This window comes from Macrosteles quadrilineatus, unplaced genomic scaffold, assembly GCF_028750875.1.
Source record: "Macrosteles quadrilineatus isolate MER2022 unplaced genomic scaffold, UCM_ALF_1.0 Scaffold_8__2_contigs__length_117827958, whole genome shotgun sequence".
In the NCBI taxonomy this organism is placed as follows: Eukaryota; Metazoa; Arthropoda; class Insecta; order Hemiptera; family Cicadellidae; genus Macrosteles; species Macrosteles quadrilineatus.
This window is the reverse complement of record NW_026542601.1, coordinates 74,802,729-74,822,157: the sequence shown is the minus strand read 5'-3', so window position 1 is coordinate 74,822,157 and position 19,429 is coordinate 74,802,729. Positions and strand designations below refer to the sequence as shown.

The 19,429-nt window shown below is 35.6% G+C and overlaps 2 protein-coding genes across 2 annotated transcripts; both read right to left on the bottom strand.

Moving 5' to 3' along the window:
* Positions 1-676: 676 nt before the first annotated feature.
* LOC128999950 (transport and Golgi organization protein 6 homolog) lies at positions 677-13,282 on the bottom strand. The gene is made up of 10 exons (XM_054426741.1): positions 13,127-13,282; positions 11,627-11,762; positions 11,250-11,484; positions 10,525-10,791; positions 9,244-9,438; positions 7,501-8,676; positions 6,685-6,868; positions 3,725-3,876; positions 2,684-2,797; positions 677-879 (listed from the first exon to the last, which is right to left on the bottom strand). Exons 1-10 carry the CDS (start codon positions 13,182-13,184, stop codon positions 694-696), a joined length of 2,703 nt encoding a protein of 900 aa, XP_054282716.1. The 5' UTR covers positions 13,185-13,282; the 3' UTR covers positions 677-693.
* A 2,459-nt stretch (positions 13,283-15,741) lies between these two features.
* LOC129000480 (glucose dehydrogenase [FAD, quinone]-like) lies at positions 15,742-18,476 on the bottom strand. The gene is made up of 2 exons (XM_054427442.1): positions 18,421-18,476; positions 15,742-17,491 (listed from the first exon to the last, which is right to left on the bottom strand). The coding sequence occupies exons 1-2, from the start codon at positions 18,474-18,476 to the stop codon at positions 15,742-15,744; spliced, it is 1,806 nt and encodes a 601-aa protein (XP_054283417.1).
* Positions 18,477-19,429: the final 953 nt, after the last annotated feature.

The following is a 19,429-nucleotide window of genomic DNA, read 5'->3' as shown; positions in this document are numbered from 1 at the left end:
AAGATACGTCTTATAACACTTAAAACATATATTTACTCTTATACTGTTACACACAAGACGGTAAATATACAAAAGATGGTAAGTGGTGAACCACTTACCACCACTTACCATCTTTTGTATATTTACCGTCTTGTGTGTAACAGTATAAGCGTAAATATATGTTTTAAGTGTTATAAGACGTATCTTTATTTACTTTCCGTAAATTTAATAACACGTACAATGCTGATCAAGAAGTTATTTAGGATATTATTGGCCAAATAACACGTCTAGTCTTAGAGAAGTTTTTCATATACAAACTCTATATACCGTATCGAACACTCAATAATCGATTTATCAGAAACATCATAACCACCTTCCGCGATTGCAGCAAACGTCTGAACATAGTACACGGTCTTGTAGACATCATTGTCTTCCGCGATCACAGCAAAATTATCATTAAATTAAATATAACTAACTTGGGGGGATAAGTTATCTTTCATCAACTAATAAATTTTCCTAGTAGTGGACAACTAACCTAGGCAAATAGTTGAGAATACGGGGCTGATGGGTGGATAAGATCTTATTTCACTACTTTATTAGAGTATCTTTTAGTCTGATTTCTGTATGGGAATATTTGTAAAGACCTGGGAGCCAAGGGATTGCCAAGTATGACGAGGTTTAATTGATAAAGACATAATGTTACCAAATTGTTTATCAGGAGGGTGGATCCAGTACAAATATCTGTTTGGTCAGTTGTGGTTTGGGGAAAAGAAACATCAAGGTGCTAGCGTTGAGTTCCTCCAGAGCTAGTTGTGCGTGAAGTCTCGTCACATCGTCTCGGTCATTGTTGTAAATGTGCTTCAGAGTGTGGTAAAGTTCTAACAACACATCTTGCAAAACCTGAAAAGGGGAGGGATGAGTATACTTGGGGTTTCAGGAAGAATTGTATGAGGTGTGTTTTATAAAACAGCCATTTGTGCATATAGCTTCGTAGTTAGCGTGTAAGCTGCAATGAGACGGTGCGCCGCTAACCGACATTATTTGGGAATAGAATCGCACTATTTCAGTGATGGAGGTGGCTACTGTGTATGCTAGGTCTCGACATTTTTAAAAATTATTTAATCTTCCACCATATGTGCAGGATAAAGTCACTGATAAGTTTTTTGACTGCAAGAAACAATCCGATTCAGACACTCATCGCCACATGACTGAATGCATTGAGGGGAGGGAAGAATGCAGAAATAGGTTAGAGAGTTTGAAAATAGTGCAAATCTGTTTATAAATTATGTCAGCAAGTGGCATGGCACCTCATTGTGGCGTACATCAAAGTACGGAGCTTTATGCACGAATGGCCCTTACTTAAAAAACACCCTTCCTAGTTCCTAGGTTTCAATTACTGTATCTTTGATTACCTCTATCACGATCAGATAATAAGATACATCAAATTACTCAAATGAGAATTTCTTGAAGATTGAACATAAACAGTGAAGTAGTTAGGGTTGCAAAGGAACTAAGTTACTGCAGTATTTTTTTCAAGTTTTTTTTTTAACACCCAACAAAAGTTATATCAGATTTAATTATAGTCACAGTGATCCTATGATGTAAATTTTAGAACTAACTTGTCTATACCATTGGAGTACGAAACTTAACCCTCCGAGTGTTATTTGTCGCTGCAGCGACACATAACACACTTTGTGTAGTGTTTTATGTCGCTGCAGCGACTCACAAACACTGTTTACGGCGAAGGCTCTATGACTGACAAAATCGGATTGAACTGGATCGAGTTAGGTATCGTTTTATTTTACAGATTCAGAGCTTTCTCCGGAGGTCTGTCTCTAAGCGCTATTCATTTTAGTTCCAAAAATATTGCAGCAGACAGCTGACGTGCGTATTTGCAAACAGCTTGGTTATCCTCGGACCGATGACTGATGTGTTTTATTACGTTTATCATTGTTTTAGTGTTAAAAATCAAAAGTAGTGATATACGTGGTGCATTATAAGAAGATTTAAGTGATTTTGAAGGGCTGGTTGATGATCCTGAAGAAGTAGGTAGTGATATTGATGTAAATTATCAGCCAGATTCCTAGCTATGGTTAGGCTATGCATTCTTAGCTAAACGCTATGTACTGAAATCAGTTTTTTGCCCATAACTTATTTATTTGCAAATCTACTTCCTTATATTATTATATATTTGTAATCCTCATAAAATTTAGAACAAAGTGGCTATTTTCAAATATTTATAGGCCTATAATTTATACAATTTCATTGAGCGCAAACTTATTTTTTTTTTAATTTTCCAAAATTTTTTTTACCTAAAAAATTTTTTTGAAACAAATGTTTCTTATGTTCTATGTATAATATTGAAGCCCATGATTTTCCAAACAAAATGGTATATAGAACAGTATAATTAACATTGTTTTCAAGCTTCTCAGATCCGTTTTAATAAAACCTTGCAAATGAGCAAAAAATAGGCAGACATTAAGGCCAAAATAAGGGACACTCAGAGGGTTAAAGAACAAATTTGTTCTTTCTCATTGTGAACCATTTCAATTATGGTACTTTTGCAGTTTTTTTACAAGAAGTAGAAATGTCCTTTAACACATCCTTTGATTATAATGAATACAAAATTGAAATGAACACTTTGGGACCTATGACATAATGACTAAGTTAAAAGAATTTAAAAATGAAGTAGTGCAGTACTCACTGTGAGAACATCTTTTTCTAGTCCTTTCAGTAGCAAAGAGACAAGCATGACTGCAGCCCTACGAACCTCAACAGACGGATCAGACTGGGCTATACAGCGAACACACATCAAAACCTACGATGCAAAAACAAACAATAACATAGATCAAAAAAATTGTAACAATTAAGCTGACAGTAAAAAAAAAGACCAATAGTGTAGTTCTACGAGAAGTTTAGAGAGCTTAACTTGAGATAATAAAAATCCACAGGCACATAGATACACAGTATAAAGTGACAAGTTATATAACTCTGATATTTTCCTTTCTCCTAATGTAAGACTACTTCAAAAAGTAAATTTATCATTCCACTTTCCCTACAAAAGAACTAATTGAGTAACTGGTTACTGCTCACTTCACTTTGAACAACTGTTCCAATGTTACAATCATTTTAAAACCCAGGCATTTATTTGGAATCGTTTAAAACCTTGGAAAGTTTACAAACAATTTCAGCATGAAAAACGTGTTATAGTAGTTTACGCAACGATTTCGCAAAGATAGTGTTAACAACACAAGTAGAAAATTTAAGGAACGAGCCTTGGCGAGTGCCTTAAAAACTTCTACGAGTGTCGTTAACACTATTTACGCGAGTTGCGTACACTACTTTTTACCTACAACAGTGTTTTAATTACTAAAAATCACTACTCATAACTTCTAAGAGAGGTTGTGTTTTCGTTTATAACCTCTCATTGTCACTAACAGTGATGCAACGAAACATTGTGCCAAACACTTGCAACACTCAACAATTAAATTAACTTGACAGCTGATAAGTGAAATTCAAATCATTACAACTTTACTTCTTCTCTCTCAATGCTGTTAAGTGAAACTTTTGAATTCTAAGAACTGAACTGAAATGGCTACTCTAAAAAAACAGTCGTAGGTAAAAAAATATTTACAAACTTGGTTTGGTTCATGTTCATAATTGGTCAAGCTTCTGACTTATTCAAACTCCACCTACCATATTATGATTAACTTTCAACTTCTACTATAAGTGTGACATTCCCTACCTCAGCTATGATGGGTCCCACCCGGAACCCCAACACTCTACACAGTTCTCCAAGGTTAGAGAGACTTGAGGCTCGTACTAGGAAGTCATCGTCTCTTGTCCCGGAAAGGAAAGTGTTGATCAGTTCACTTTTGTAAACCGGTATCAAATCTCCTGCAAAATAAACGTCAAGGCTTTTAAAGGGATAAACCCTTTATTGGAAAACAATTTTAACATTTACGAGCTGGTGGCCCATCTTACGTACGGGATTCGAGTTGTCAACTAAAACGGAATAATTCAGAACATCTAGTTTACACGCATTGACACAAATTCTGGCAGTTTTAATGGGGAAGATCACCTTATAAACAAATGTAACGTGACCACCTATTTATTCCATTCGATTATAGACCTAAAATATGGGGATATGCATTTTAAATCCGATAATTTTACCATAAAACAGCATTTGTGTCAATTTGAAAAATCTTGAAGTGAGATTGGCGACTGATTCGCACTGGTTTTGAGTAGAGTACTACATGCTACCTCCAATTGCATACTGTACTACTTATGTACTTACCATACCTTATCTTACCTCCGTGACCACTGAAACTTTTATGAGGGTTCTCTTCTACCACCTGCCTCTTCAAAATTTAGATCCCAGTCTGAGGATGCATTTCATAAGTTAACTTGATATTTCCCGTCTATCGTGTGGTACTCCTTGGAATATACTTTTTAAAAGTTTATGCCTGTCCATCCAAGCGTTACCTACTTCTGGAAAGCATCCCTATATTTGGGTGTTAACATATTTCTCTTAGCTCTCTGTTCTTTTTTATTTCGACCTCCGGGCCGTTATCTTGAACTGGTCTGTATATTTTCTCTGCACTTTATTATCTAACCCAGCATTAAGGTTTTTCGGTTCTTTGGTCAGTGCCCAAGTTTCTGAATCATCGGTACTACTGGGATAGTTGGTATGGTATGAGTTGACTTTGGTTTCTGCTGCACCCTGCAGTTTATTTGACAGTTTTATAGAGACCTACTACACCGATTGACGCATTCATTACTAACCAAAATTTTAGTATGCCGACATACTCACATTCAAACATATAGAAAAAGAAGTATCAACACGTAAACCACTTATATCTTAAACAATTAAGCGATAAACTGCTGAACAAATATTTCCCAAATATGAGTTGAAATTTGCAATGCATACTTTCACAGATTGCATTTACGACAAAACTTGATTAAACTCAAGTGTTTGAGATGTTTAGTTCAAAATAACACATTTCTGATAACAGTGATAACGCAGATCCTTCACGGTAGGGGAAAACTACCTACATTTTAAAGTGAAATAGTATGTAGGCAAACACCAACGAACAATATTTTTGTAAACAAACAACTCGTAACATAAACATTTCAATGACAGTTATAAACCAGCTGTTAGTTAAACCAGCATTGAAAATACTTTAAATTGCTAGCGTCGGCTGCTAGACTTTTTAAAAATTAAAACTTAATTACTAAAAAACTGAAACCCTTAACTAAAATTATGGCTTCGACATTCCCTAGTTCTCAAAATTATCTTTCTTTCAACACAAAAATCATGAAAATCCGTCAAGTGGTTGATTCAGAATCGTGAAATAAAAAAACCCTGTTTTGTTTTAATATTATAGATTATGCAGTAGTATCAGGTAAACAATTAGGCAATAAATATTGAATATTTGTAAAACTATCAATACATAGAGGTATTGAGGTAAAATACAGAATTTAAAGATCAAATGTTGTTCAAATAGTTTTTTTAAAGCTAGCGTTACCCAAACTGTGGGTTGCGACCTACTAGTGGGTCACAAGAGTACTTTTGATAGGTCATGGGAAATGAGGCACCGCTTGAAGCAGTGCAATTATCGCTGCCACCTTAGCACCAGAGTGTTCTTACACTCAGTGCAAATCCAGCTACGTACTTGTGCGTATCATATCTCTCGTACTTGTCTGCAGTGGAGTGTTAAAATTAGGGCTTCAATTGCAACTCCTGCCAGTATTTAGATGTGCTCTGTGGTCAGATTTTTGTTGGCAAAGATGAAAAGCTAATTGAAATTTATCACTTAAGTCGGGACCGCGAAAGTTTGCAGTTGGTGGCAGCCAATCACACAAGACAAGGCTAGTGCGAAGTTGCCACATTGCCCATTGACAACACTAATTAAAATATATACTAAGCAATATTTTCAAATCAGCTGGTATTATTAGATTTGGCAACACCGCACGGTTCTCATTGGTTCGTTTAAAACCATATGTTAAATAGGCTTCTCCCTCAACTGCAAACTTTAAAAATAATTAACTTTAAAAATTTTAGTTAACTAATGTTCACGATCAGGACCGTAGTGTTAGGCCTGTGTTGAACTGGTAAGGAAATTCAATGACAAAATCTGTGAAAATCACAGTTTTACAATAATTATGGAACTATAGGAACATTTTCTCCAAATTTTACAAGTTTGGTTCATAAAACCGCCTTAAATAACTTGGTCACCACAATTTTTCTGCCCAGTGGTATCCAAAAATCTTAACAGATGATCACACCAACAGACACTGATATTCCACGAAGACTACAACAAAAGCGGAAAAAAAGTGTTAAGTTTTTTTTAAGTCTATGCACAACTCCTTACTCTGTCTTCACTCATTACTCCTTTGCCATAAAAATCCCAAACATGACAAGACAATAAAAATATCAATCGGCGGGTAAAATTTCTAAAAACAATTTGAGCACATAGCCCACCTCACAAATGATGGGAAAGTGCAATGGCAGCGCTCATTTTAACAATCCAATACAGACAAAGTACGAGAGAAATGACGCTCACATTACCGTAGCTGGATACGTCATGAGTGTAGGAAGGCTTTGATACAAAATTGGCGGTGATAGCACCAATGCGAAATGTCTGTTACTTTCCGGATGGTCCTCGTAGAAACTACACAATTTGAAACATGATTTGAACTTACCTAGCATCTTGATGACTCTTACTAAGGCCTCGCCCACTTTCATTCTAGTCTCCGGCTTCAGAGTCCGACGGCTGAACTGTTCAGTCAACGACAAAATGACACTGTCTGGGAATTCAGCAGCGGCGATAGACAGGCCTTCAATGGCACTGAGATAAAGGAATGAGTCTTCTTCTTTTAAATTTTCCTGAAACATAAGATACATTTTCATAGATGTATGAATTCAGAACGTTGAGGTATGTTTGTGGTACATAAAGGCCTGTATACAATGTAAATTCACTATCTCAAAATTGTACAGGTTACACAATTTTTAACCAATTTATATTGACCTGATACAGGATCCAGACAGTAACTACTTTTAAATAATCTTTAGATTTGAATAATGAATTTGGTGGATTGAAAACTGGTCCAAGGTATTTAAGGGTTCGTGGGTAATTCTGCCATCCCTGATTCATCTTTTGCAAGATTAGTATATTTTCCTGAGTGTTAAATACTTCACTTAACTGTTGTATTGTTAAATCAATAAATAACAAAAGGGTGTATGGCAGTAAATATACTACTTTAGCTATGGCAATGTTAATTGACTAAGCCGATGCTGCACTAGCCAATGTTTGGAAATAAAAGGGACGAGAATACCTTTTTTAAGTTCAGCTAACAATCTTCATTCAAGATTTATTTCATTACCACGATTACTGGATAATGTGGCAACTTAGTTCCAAGTGATTGTATTATTTTGTATTTATTTGTTTTGAAGGAATAAACTCATTATTTCATTATTATAAGATGGAAACTTAAAAGAAACCGACCCATTTCACATACCTGAAAAATGCATAAGATCTGATCCTTTTTTACTTTTGCCAGTTTGTCACCAGAGGCCAGAAGTTTTCCGAGTTGTATAAGAGCATGTCCTCTAACAGGAAGTAGTGGATCACATGAGTCCCTCAGGGCCTCTCTGAATAGATCTTTTTCCGCTGCAGCACTTTTAATTTCTGACGGTTTATTTTGCGGTGTTTTCTGATTACTTGTAATTTTACTTTTAGATCTAACAACACCCCTAGATGTTATCACTTCATACGCCTCTTCAGCCAACATCTGTAGTTCGACACTTTTGGCTTCACCTTTAAGCTTTGACAGCGGTTCTTCAAGTGGACTGAAAAATTTCCAGTTAACCGATTTAGAATGAATGCTATCGTTGAGAATCACATTCAGAACAACCAAAACCAGACAGATAATTTCCACATTTTCTTCATGGTGTGAATGCCTTTCGATCATTGTTTTCAAAAAGTTCACAACAGGTTGTGGATTCATGCTTAAACTCTTTTGCACTTCTGCGTTTTCTGAAAGCACAGCGAGTAGTTTCAAAGTGAGCAGTTGTTGTTCGAATCCATCAATGGTGCACTCTTTTTTCTCAGAGGAAAATTCAAGAAGTGTTGTAAAAAGTTTGTTCCCCAACATACCAGAGTTATCTCTTCTCTCCAACAGTATCATCAAACAATCTCCGAACTCCTCTAAAGAGTGTTCCACATCTGATTCAATATGTTTCACGCCTCCATCATCTCCGAAAACAAATTCCAAACCGTCCTTAATATGTACCCCACCAACTCTTTCTCGGTATAAAAGACAACGTAAAATGACGTTCAACATAGGTTCTTTGCATTTCGATAAAAATCTCCATACTAAATCTTCGACAGTTTGACGAACGGACGATACACTTTGGTAGACTTTGGTGTAGAGAGAGAACAAAACATGGATGTAAGGTGTGAGAAGCTCCACTGAAAGACACCATAGATCACTGGCTGGGACAGAAAAACACTTGTGAAGTCTTTGGAGACTAACGGTGACTTCTTGTTCAGACGCAGCATTCAGGAGAGGTCTTGTGATTGGCTGCAGTAAGTGAGATTCACACGCAACAGGATCTCGGCTGTGAAGTGTTTTGACACAAATCACTCCAACTTTGATGATTTCTGCCTCCTTTGAGTCCAACACCTCAAGAATCTGGGGAGAAAGTATTAAATAAATTTCACTTAATTTCAAATGGAATTGGTTATAACATAGTGAAAATTGCATTAATAGACACCACTTTATGTAGGCCTAACTCTTTAGGATTTTCAGACTATACTGCAGCTCTAATTATGCTTGAAGTATAAAATGTATCCAAACCAAGGGACAAATTAAATAATATGAAAAAAACAATCATGCATAAAGTAGTAGAGAATATAATCAATTAGTAATGCTGTTTAACTCTTAAGTTCAAATAGAATTTTGTTGATTTTATTAAAATGGATCTTGAAATTTGTTCTAACAGTATATTTACTTTTTGAAACTTTGCCGATCTTTTGGGTTTTGCTTTTTAATTTTTAGCAGACAATGAGTAAGTGCTTGTCCTGTAACTTGCTGCTTTGATTCCAAGCAATATTATTAGTTCCCAAATATTTATTGATACTTTTAAGGACAGTCCAACATTGTAGTGAGAAGAAAATTGTTAGGACAGTTCATACAAAAAAGATAAAAAATGCAACAGCTTTGAAAGACATAAAGCAAACAAAAGAAATCGCCACCAACCTGAGGACAGATAACATTGAGAGCCGGAGAGGCAGTAATGACTCTAGCGACAGACTCAAGGTGGGTCGAGGTATTTGGTGCTGCATAGTTGGCAGCATCTCTCACAGCATTCAGTGTTGCCAACACACCATGAGGTCGATGTAACTGCTGCGTCAACAGTCTACCAACACCTTGCTTTAGCCACTTTGGACTCTTCTGTGAAAGTAAGGGGAGGGTAAATAATCAGAAAACGAGAATTATAAACTATTTTAATTAGGTTTACGTTTTTTATGTTTTAGGAACAACAATGTTTTTGGGTAATGGGTATTTTTTAAGTAAAGAAAAAATTAAAGCAACAGTGAGAAATTTGAACTAGTCAATTCAAATGTAAACCCTTTCTAGACAAATATCAATGCCATATATCAAAAGTAAATACAAATTCTACAAACAAATGTCAAAATTAAAATTTTTTATAATATATAACTAGACGTGTGCCAGCCTTATATTTTCGACCAAGCTCAGCTTGAAGTGAATAACCTGATCATCTCCCACACATTTAGAGTCCATTTTCATTTCATCCACTTCCGCGATCACTGCAAAAGCCTGAATTTCTTTCTAGGCCAACAAAACATCATCCATTGTCTTCTGCGGTCGCGGAAAAATCCTGAACATTACTCAGCAGTAATGGGAACATCATCCATCATCATCGTCTTAAGATATCGCGGCCAAATCATGATCATCTTTGGTGGTCGTTTACATCATCATCGTTTACCACCTCCAGCAAAATCATGAACATCTCCCGCAGTCGTGTAAACTTTTATCGCAGTAATAGGTTTTACGTACCTCTGTCAAATTGTCCAAAGATTAAGCATGCTCAGTAGCTTAAACATGTTTTGTAATGAAGACAACATTTTCAAAGCTTTCAACTTGTCAATAACACAATTAAAACAAGCATGACACTACCATGAAAACGGTACACATACACAAATATTTAAATACCTGTAGCACTATCATGATAATACTGATTTACATTTAATATTGATAGACACTATCATCGTCATCTGCGGTCGAGGCAAAATTCAATTTTCTCCTGGAAGACAATGTATCATCTACCGTGGTGACAGAAATGTTAGATTGTTTATCAGAAAAAGCGTAAAATTTTGGATCGCACAGTCTTCTCAGGCACGTGTATTGGTATTGGTATTGACTTTTGATTATTTATTCTCAATACCGATGTTACAATGTTAAAAGTATGAAAAAAATGTCAAAGTGAACAAAAATCCAAAATCGATTTTCACCTACTCGGTTTCCCTCAATAATCATCAACTCTTTGATGACCATCGGCTGGTAGAGTTTGTTCAACACGTTGTCTAGATGGTGTTGGTAGACAAGACGCTCCTTCTGCAGCTGAAGGTAAGTATCTGAGGACTTCTTCAGCGGCACCATGGTCAGTTGACAAAGGCTGCACATAAGAGCTGTGAGGAACTGAGGCAGTATGATGCCATGGAGTGTGTCGTTGTGGTAAAGCTCAACAAGCCCTGAAGTGACCAGGCAGAGGCATTTGTATTTCTGAAAAACATAAAATAATGTATTAGCAGCTGGTTTTGAAAATCACAAACATACGCTTGTATCATGATTTCACCAACCATACTTATTACTAAGCACACAGTTTGGTGTCAACGTAATGACATAATAGGATATTCAGCTTAAATCTCTTTTAAAATTGTTTCTTGGTTTTTTTTAAAGTTCAATCACGCATTAACTACTGGTCGGATTGGGTTGAAATTTGCCATGATGATAGCTCACATTCCCGATTAACATATAGACATATTCTTATCTCATAAATCCTTCGGGACTCTGCCCCAGTGGCTCAAGAGTTTCCCATGTTAACCTTATGAGTATTCATATTTAAAAGGAATCGAAGAATTTTGACAGTTGTTTTAACTGCACAAATGCAATAAGCATTTTATACTCATACGCCAACCTTGTATGAAGGACTGGTACTCTGCTAATATATATAAACCAACCTCAAAATCAGAGAGTGAGTTCTGCAAGTCACTGCCAGCACCGAGGTTGACAGGAGGGCTCACTCCCGGGAGTAAGTTCGGCCAGACGCCCAAGTTTACGATGTGATCCAACAACAACCTCACTGACCTCTGGTGGGCGACACTCAATAACTGCCCTGTCTCGTCTTTCTCCCTCTCCAGGCATCCCTTCAGCCTTAGCAGACATTCTAGGCTCAAGAAGATGAACTTTTCATAGCTGAAGCAAAATAAACAAATCTAAATGTCTAAAAAATGGTATAGTAGGTATAGCATGATAATGTGGAGAGTCTATCATAGACTGTTACAATTGACAAACTAGTAAAACATAAATGATTTTATTGGGAGCAAGAAAAAATTACCTGGTATGATCATTAATTGTAAATTTTTCACTTTTTGTTAAATGCTGCAACTCTGAAAGTGTGAATACGTTAGGAACAGCTTCTTCTAACGTTTGTTGAGTATCTTTAAAAGCCTCGTCAATGTTGCCGGCAATACCTGAAACAGGCATAGTGCATCAGATTAGATTGGGTTTTTACAATTCCAATACACCAGGGTGTGTGGTACATTTATAACAAGAGCAATTAATTATAAAGGACAGCTGAATCTAATGTCGAAGCACATAAATTAAATTCTGATGTTGAATTTAAATCCTTCTGATACCTTCTGATTACCAGGCGAGCATTGGATTGAATAGGCAACACAACAAAGTTATGGTTACCTATCCATGGTTACCTAAACCCCTGAACCGCCTTTTTACTGGGGTTAAGATTTCTTACCCTCCATACGCCCATATATTATGGAACATTTAGATGGACGCCCATGTAAGAAAGGCCTATTGTATGCATTTATAAACCCGTGCTAAATGGTATTTTTATGTTTCAGTTCGCTAACTTAATTAGCCTAACTTTAACAGGCAATACCACTCATCCATAACTTAGTGCCGCTGCATAAGCTGTGATGTTAGAAGAAAGCCTTTCAGAATGAGAGTGTGAGACATTTAGGATAATGAAGTGAATACCTGACACCTTGAGGCCTGATGATGGTTCAGAGGAACCGAAACTAACAGCAACAGCCAAAACATCAACAAAGGATTACAGTACTATTGCTGGTATTGTAAATCATTTTAAGTAGGCCTATAATAAAGTAATTTGAAAGCTAAACAACTATTTGAAAATATATTATAGGCCTAGGCCTAATCTGTTACAATCTTTCCTTGAAATAACACTGAAACCTAAAAAAAAAAAACATAGGGCCTAATAAGTAACTGATGCAATGAAGCAATTTGAGGCATTGAAAACAGAAGTACATTATTAAGTAGGCCTAGCCGAAAGGAACCATATAGGGGTAAACTTCCATATCTGTTGGCACAAACAACCGAATGAAAATATCGATCGATATATTGATCATTCGATATATCGTTTGGTTATAGCTAGGTAAGGTTAACCCACAGAAAATGTACTACTATACCCAGAATGCCAACCGCATGGTAAAAAGCACTAAGCAGTTTGAGAGAGCTTTGCCTGTCAATCCGTAGGCAGCGCCACCAGCGTTGCCATGCAATAGCATAGCAACGCTGGTGGCGCTGCCTACGGATTGACAGGCAAAGCTCTCTCAAACCGCTTAATGCTTTTTACCATGCGGTTGGCATTCTGGGTTATAGTAGTACGTTTTCTGTGGTTAACCTAACCTAACTAATCAAACGATATATCAAATTAAACAATCGAATAATAAATATTACTCATTCGGTTGTTTGTGCCAACAGATATGGAAGTGTACCCCCATATAGTTCTGTAAACATATGCCTACACAGTTTTGTTATTTTCTTCAGTGGTACCATAACTTAGTTGTTCTAAGCTTACCTTTAATGTCTGTATGAGCTAATTTGTCTAACACAAATAGTAGATTATTCTTTTCCATGTTTATTACTTAATTACGATGCATTTTTTTCCATTCTACTTAGAGATTTATATCAATTCCTTTCATTTCTCTTTGAAACCTGAATCTGGTAAAACAATAACAACAACACAACATAACCAAACAACTAACTAAGTCAAACAATCAAACATAACCTAAAATAAAATCAAACTTTTTTCAAAATCTAGAACATTCAGGATACAATTGGTAGCCAAAGGTTTGGTGCATGAAGCTGTGGGTCATAGCGCTTTGATTTTGTTATTATATCATTAAACTATTACGGAAAACATAGTATTTCATTCATATTTTTCATCAGGGTCACAATCATGAGTGGTTTATAAATTGTACTAAAATTCAACAAACATAAATCTTCAGCTTTTAATAATCAGTTGTGTTCCTTACAGTATGGTAATCAATAGTTATGGATGAACATTATCTAATCAGCCTTACAGTCAAAAGTCAAAAAATCTTTGACGCATTACGCTTTTAATATTAATTATTGTATGATAAAATTATACAACGATGAATTTGATGTTTTCTCCGATGATTAAACAAATTCTCCTCACGTGAAATTAAAAGATTTTTTTATTTTCTAGAGAGAGCTACTCTGGACCTAATTTGGAGTCATCATATTAATGCATTATTAAAACATTGGTGTTTTGTAAGATTTAAGCCCACATCTACATGATATAAGTCTGCCCATAACCACGTGACCATCTCGTGACCAAATCTATGCCACAACAATTCTGCACTAACGTCTGGAAAAGCTGCTAAACAGCCAAAAACTCAAGAAACAAAACCGTACAACAATAATCAGGAATTAGGTAGGAGTCGTATAGCTCTGTAATAATACCTATTTTTTTAATCATTGTAAGTACAAGTATGCACCTCTTCTTCATCAGTAAAACAATAATCGAGATACTACTATGCTATGATTCATAATACTGTTCACATTTTAACTCGAACAAGTGTTCCTCGAGTTCGTTAACTTAAAAAATGACACTTAAAACTTATTTATTTAAAAACAGCTACTGTACATTGATTTATTTTTATTTTGTAACTTCAAGTCCAGTGTTGGATTTTTAATTGTTTTCAACCCATCTAGTTGAAGATTTTTATTGGTACAGAACACGAATACTAGAAAAATACCGGTATGGATCATAAACATAAACAAATGACGTTGTTGGCCCGAATCACGGGTGGCGTCGTCCTGTAATCCAGCTACTGTACTAGGAGGTCACGAATTGTGGATATTTATAGGCATGCACTGTGGATGCGATACTCCCTGGTGTGGACTAACGTCCGCACGAGTGAGTACTACGACATCCACAGTACTATCCTGATAATTAGACCAATTCGTATATACCAAGGAAAAATGTGGTTCGGATTCCACTATAAACTGTAGGTCCCTTAGTTGCCATTAGCTGTAGGTCTATGGGCTATTAATTAACAGCTGTGTCTAAGGAATGTCGGCCTTAGTCACTAACAAGACTACAAGATCGCGCCACTCATCTCCATTCATACTTGCTTAAAATACCTACAATCATAGACTATGTTTTATCTATGCTACAATGTATGGTCGCCATTTCATTGAACAGTAACAATCCTATACTAATAGCATTGATTTTATATCTACATGTAGATATAAAGTCAATGCTAATTAATAGCATTGAACATATGTTTTGGCAGTTCCATTTAAGCAATGTTAAATAATGCTTATTTTCGGGCCAAAAACGTCATTTGTTCATGTTTATGATCCATACGGTATTTTTTCTAGTATTCGTGGTACAGAATACAGATACAGAACATCTACAACTGATGTATAAAGAAAATAAACACAAATAAAACGTGCCAAGCAAACATATCGGCAAGCAAAAAAATTGTTCTTATATTGCTTGCTTGCTCTTATATTGTATGTAGTTTATGGGATTCTGGCATCTTATGGATATCATTATGGTATACAGTTGCCTAACAAGAGAGAAGCATTTAAATCCATTTTGTGTTTTATCCGTTGTGATTATGATTAGATACCCATTCCTCACATCAAATTAATTTTTCCACTTCTGTATTGTATGAAACAATTTAACATATCATAACCGACATAAAATTGAAATTGGCATAAATAGACGACAAAAAACCATGATTGAAGAGTAGTAGTTAAATATTTTTGTTCATATGTGATTTCAGAATTGTTCATGCTTTTTATCTCCTGTTACCAAAAACACTTTGAAATTCAATGAAAGTTTGTAGTTTATTTTTAACGCTCTTGATTCTTGTTGCAAAATTTGGTTTGATATTTAACGTAATAGCTCCATTTTTAAAATGAAATGAATTGAAAAATTCTTTATTTTACCAGGCAAAGTTAGGGCCACATGGCCCTCTCTTACACTTAACCTGACAAACTTTTTAAATCATATCGCAACAACACATCGGACAAACATTTTTTAGAGCTTTATTAAAAAAAATATGAAAATTAATATTATTTTATATTTTACATTCATGTTTCAATTATTTAAGGTTTCAAAACATACCATAAGGTGATAAAATAACTACACAATTTCTAATCACTTTTTGGCAACCACGTTTGTTTAATGAGATCGGATCCTTTTTCAGCTATCATAATAACCGGAGCATTGATGTTACCCCTTACAATATTAGGCATGATAGATGCATCAATCACCCGCAGATTGTTGACACCCTTAACCCTGAGGTATGGATCGACCACTGAATCTGAAGAGCTTGCAGGACCCATCTTGCACGTGCCACTTGGATGGTAAGTTGTTGCTGTCAAATATCTAAGAGAACAGTCTCTATATGCTATTGAAGCAAATGGATATCTATTACACTCTGGGACGTTAATTTCATGTAGCTCTGCGTTGACTCTCCTAAGGCCGGTTGTTTCTACCAAACTTGTCGCTATATCATAGGAGGTCAGAAGTGTCTGGATGTCTTTGTAATTAGAGAAATACCCAGCTTCTATTTTAGGTTGCATCGTGGGGTCTTTAGATTTCAATGAAATTCTTCCCTTACTGTACGGATTGAGCAATGAAGTGAGAACAAGAACTATGTACGATTCAGAGTGAAGTTTTGCATACTGATCTCTTATATCTTCCCGGAGACCCGTGTCGGATAAAATTCTTTTTAAACCTGGGAAATCCTGGGAGAAATCGACAAAATACATTTGAATGTCTGGATTGTCATCGTTGTCAATCAAGTCAATAAATGCTGTCAGAGAACCGAGGCCGAATCCGGACAGATGGGTTTGTTTTTTAAATACGTACTTTAAGAACGCTGCCACTACTCCTTCATCAGGTTTTGTGTAGTTGAGTGTAATGACCATTCCATATGTTAGAACGTGGTCTTGTAAGTTTTCTCCGACTGGTAAATCTTGAACCACTGTGATGTTGTGCTCCTCTAAATGTTTTCTTGGACCAATCCCAGACAACATCAACAGTTGTGGACTGTTAACAGCTCCAGCAGACAAAATCACCTCCTTCCGAGCAAATACTTTTAACGATACACCATTTCTGTTTGTAAACTCAATACCAGAAGCGGTTTTTCTGTCTTCACTTATCAATATTTTAGTAGCCAGAGCACCTTTGCATATTTTTAAATTATTTCTTTTTTTGATCGGTGCTAAGAACGCTTTGGCAGTATTACACCGTCTTCCGTCTTCCTGAGTCGCTTGCAATGTTGCATATCCGGTTTGTGTTGCACCGTTACAATCCTTGTTTAGATTGTGTCCTATTTCATGCATTCCACTGATGAAATGATCGACCAAGGGTTGAACTTCTTCCTTTTCCCATGTTTCTACTTTCAAATAACCACCTTTGCCATGGTAATATTCATAACCCGGGGTGTCCAAGACCTCTTCAGCTCTTATATCTTCGGACTTCTTGAAGTAGGGGAGAACGTCTTCGTACGCCCATCCTACATTACCATCTCTCGCCCACCCATCGTAATCCTTTGCATTGCCCCTTACATAGATCATGAAGTTAATCACACTTGTTCCACCAAGTACCTTTCCTCTCGGCCAGTAACACCTCTGGTCCTCCATACCGAGACAGTGTCCAAATCCCGGTTCAGTCTTGTACCTCCAATCTATCTCAGTTTCCTGCAGCCACGGGAAGAGCACAGGCATGTCTGAGGGTAGTGGAGGGTCGTATCCAGCCTCGATGACCAGGACTGACCAATCAGAAGGCTCCGTCAGACGATTGGCCACCACCGACCCCGCAGACCCAGCCCCCACAACGATGAAGTCGAACGTCTCTCCGTCCTCAGGATCATAGTGAGTGGGGTAAATACTTTCCCTGAAATAAAAATAGAAATTAGATGGGAAATAAAATTATTGTTTATAGAAAAATAATTGTCAATTCAAATATTTTTCAGAATTAAATGCAACTCTGAATTAATGAATTACAAACCAAATGGAACAAAACTTTGTGGAGAGTAAATAAAAATGTCAAATAACACTTGAAACATATATTTACACTTATACTGTTTCAAACAAGATGGTAAATATGTATAAAACATGGGATGGTGATCGATTTTGATTGGACACTCCAATCATAATCATACCCAATAGGCGAACTGGGTCCTTGTTAGCTTCCGTTAAACTGAACATTATAACCAAAGAAGAAACAAAATTGTCTTTGATTACTTTGACATTTTATTTGAAAAGAAAGTGGTTAAAAAATTCTAATTCATATTTATATATATGAATTTAAGAATAAAAATGAATAATAACCTACCGGCTTTCTCTTTTTCTTGATAGATATATGTTTTTATTTTTATAGTTTCATTGCATTGTACTGGAAAAACCCCAAATAGACAGCTACCCACCTCCAAACTTCCTGATTATTTTTGGCCCTAGGACTAAAAGGTACTAACATTGACTATATAACACTATATAGTGCATAGATTGTTCTAAAATTGACTTCCCAGCACTCAAGATTTCAGTTGTGTTGGAAGAGACCTTTTTAAAAAAAGTTGAAAAATCTGATTAGTTTAAAGAAACAGCTGTTTCAAAAATGGACTTAAAATACTTCACTTTTCACTTGTATCTATAATAAATTATTAACGTCAAAAATTAAAAAAATCTCCAAAATCCTTTACCGTATAAGAGAAATTCCTAATGTGTCCCATCACTACACACCTACAGTAATATTCATTGTAATATTTGTATACCAACTACCTATCTGTAAATAAATTCATAACTTATAAATAAAAATACACTTACTGTTTGGTGTGCTCTGTTATGATGAGAATTATCAGTGGTGTAGGCCAATAGAGCATAGTGAAACAGAAGACTATCACAGGTCTTGTGATAACATCTTAAACAAACTTTTCAACAAACAAGCTGTAGACTATTGTGTCACCAGAACCAAGGAAACAATAGAATAGTGAAAAGCAGATTTCATAAAAGAAGTATTCTATTCACTCCCATCAAAATTCATTTATCTGAAAATGATTCATACAATTTAACAATTTTTGTAAAAAGAGTTACAATTGCTTTCTCTATATTCAGGATTACCACTCTTGCGAAACACATGGATTCGACAAATCTCAGAATAAAAAATAACAAGTGCCTTTAAATCCACTATCATATTTCACTCTTACTTGGTTAAAAGAAATAGTGAACCCTCTTTCAACAATATTTATATTGGAGATTGCCATTGTTTATGATGAGAAGACAAAACTGAAGGTTGATTGATAGGATAAAATACTCTCATACATACAGCTTCTCCATTTCTCTGGGTATATGTTAATTCTTGGAATAATGTTGGATAAAAACTATACTCCTTGCTATTGCTTCATAAAGTATGATAGTTATTTTGATAATAATAAGTGTTTGTTTCTATACAGGATTATCTAGTTGAGAAAGGAAGAGTTTGATACAATCAACAATCAACTATATGTCTCATAAAATTCACTCTCATATCTCACTCTTACTTAGACAAATCTTTGGTGAACCCAGTCTCAATAATAATTAATTATTCACATTATTATTGTATGCTTTGTTCTTGATTTCAAGGTACACATAAAGAATTATAAGACAGCCATCAAGGCAAAATATTGATTGGACAGAACACTCCCATATACACTGTTTATCCATCACCTTTTTGGCACATAAATGTTTATTTTTTAAATCATGTAGGCCTACAGGTAAAAAATGTAGTCTTTCCAATTTTCTCAAATAATTTTAAAAATATTGCACAACGATAATTAAGAGGACGTGTGTATACATC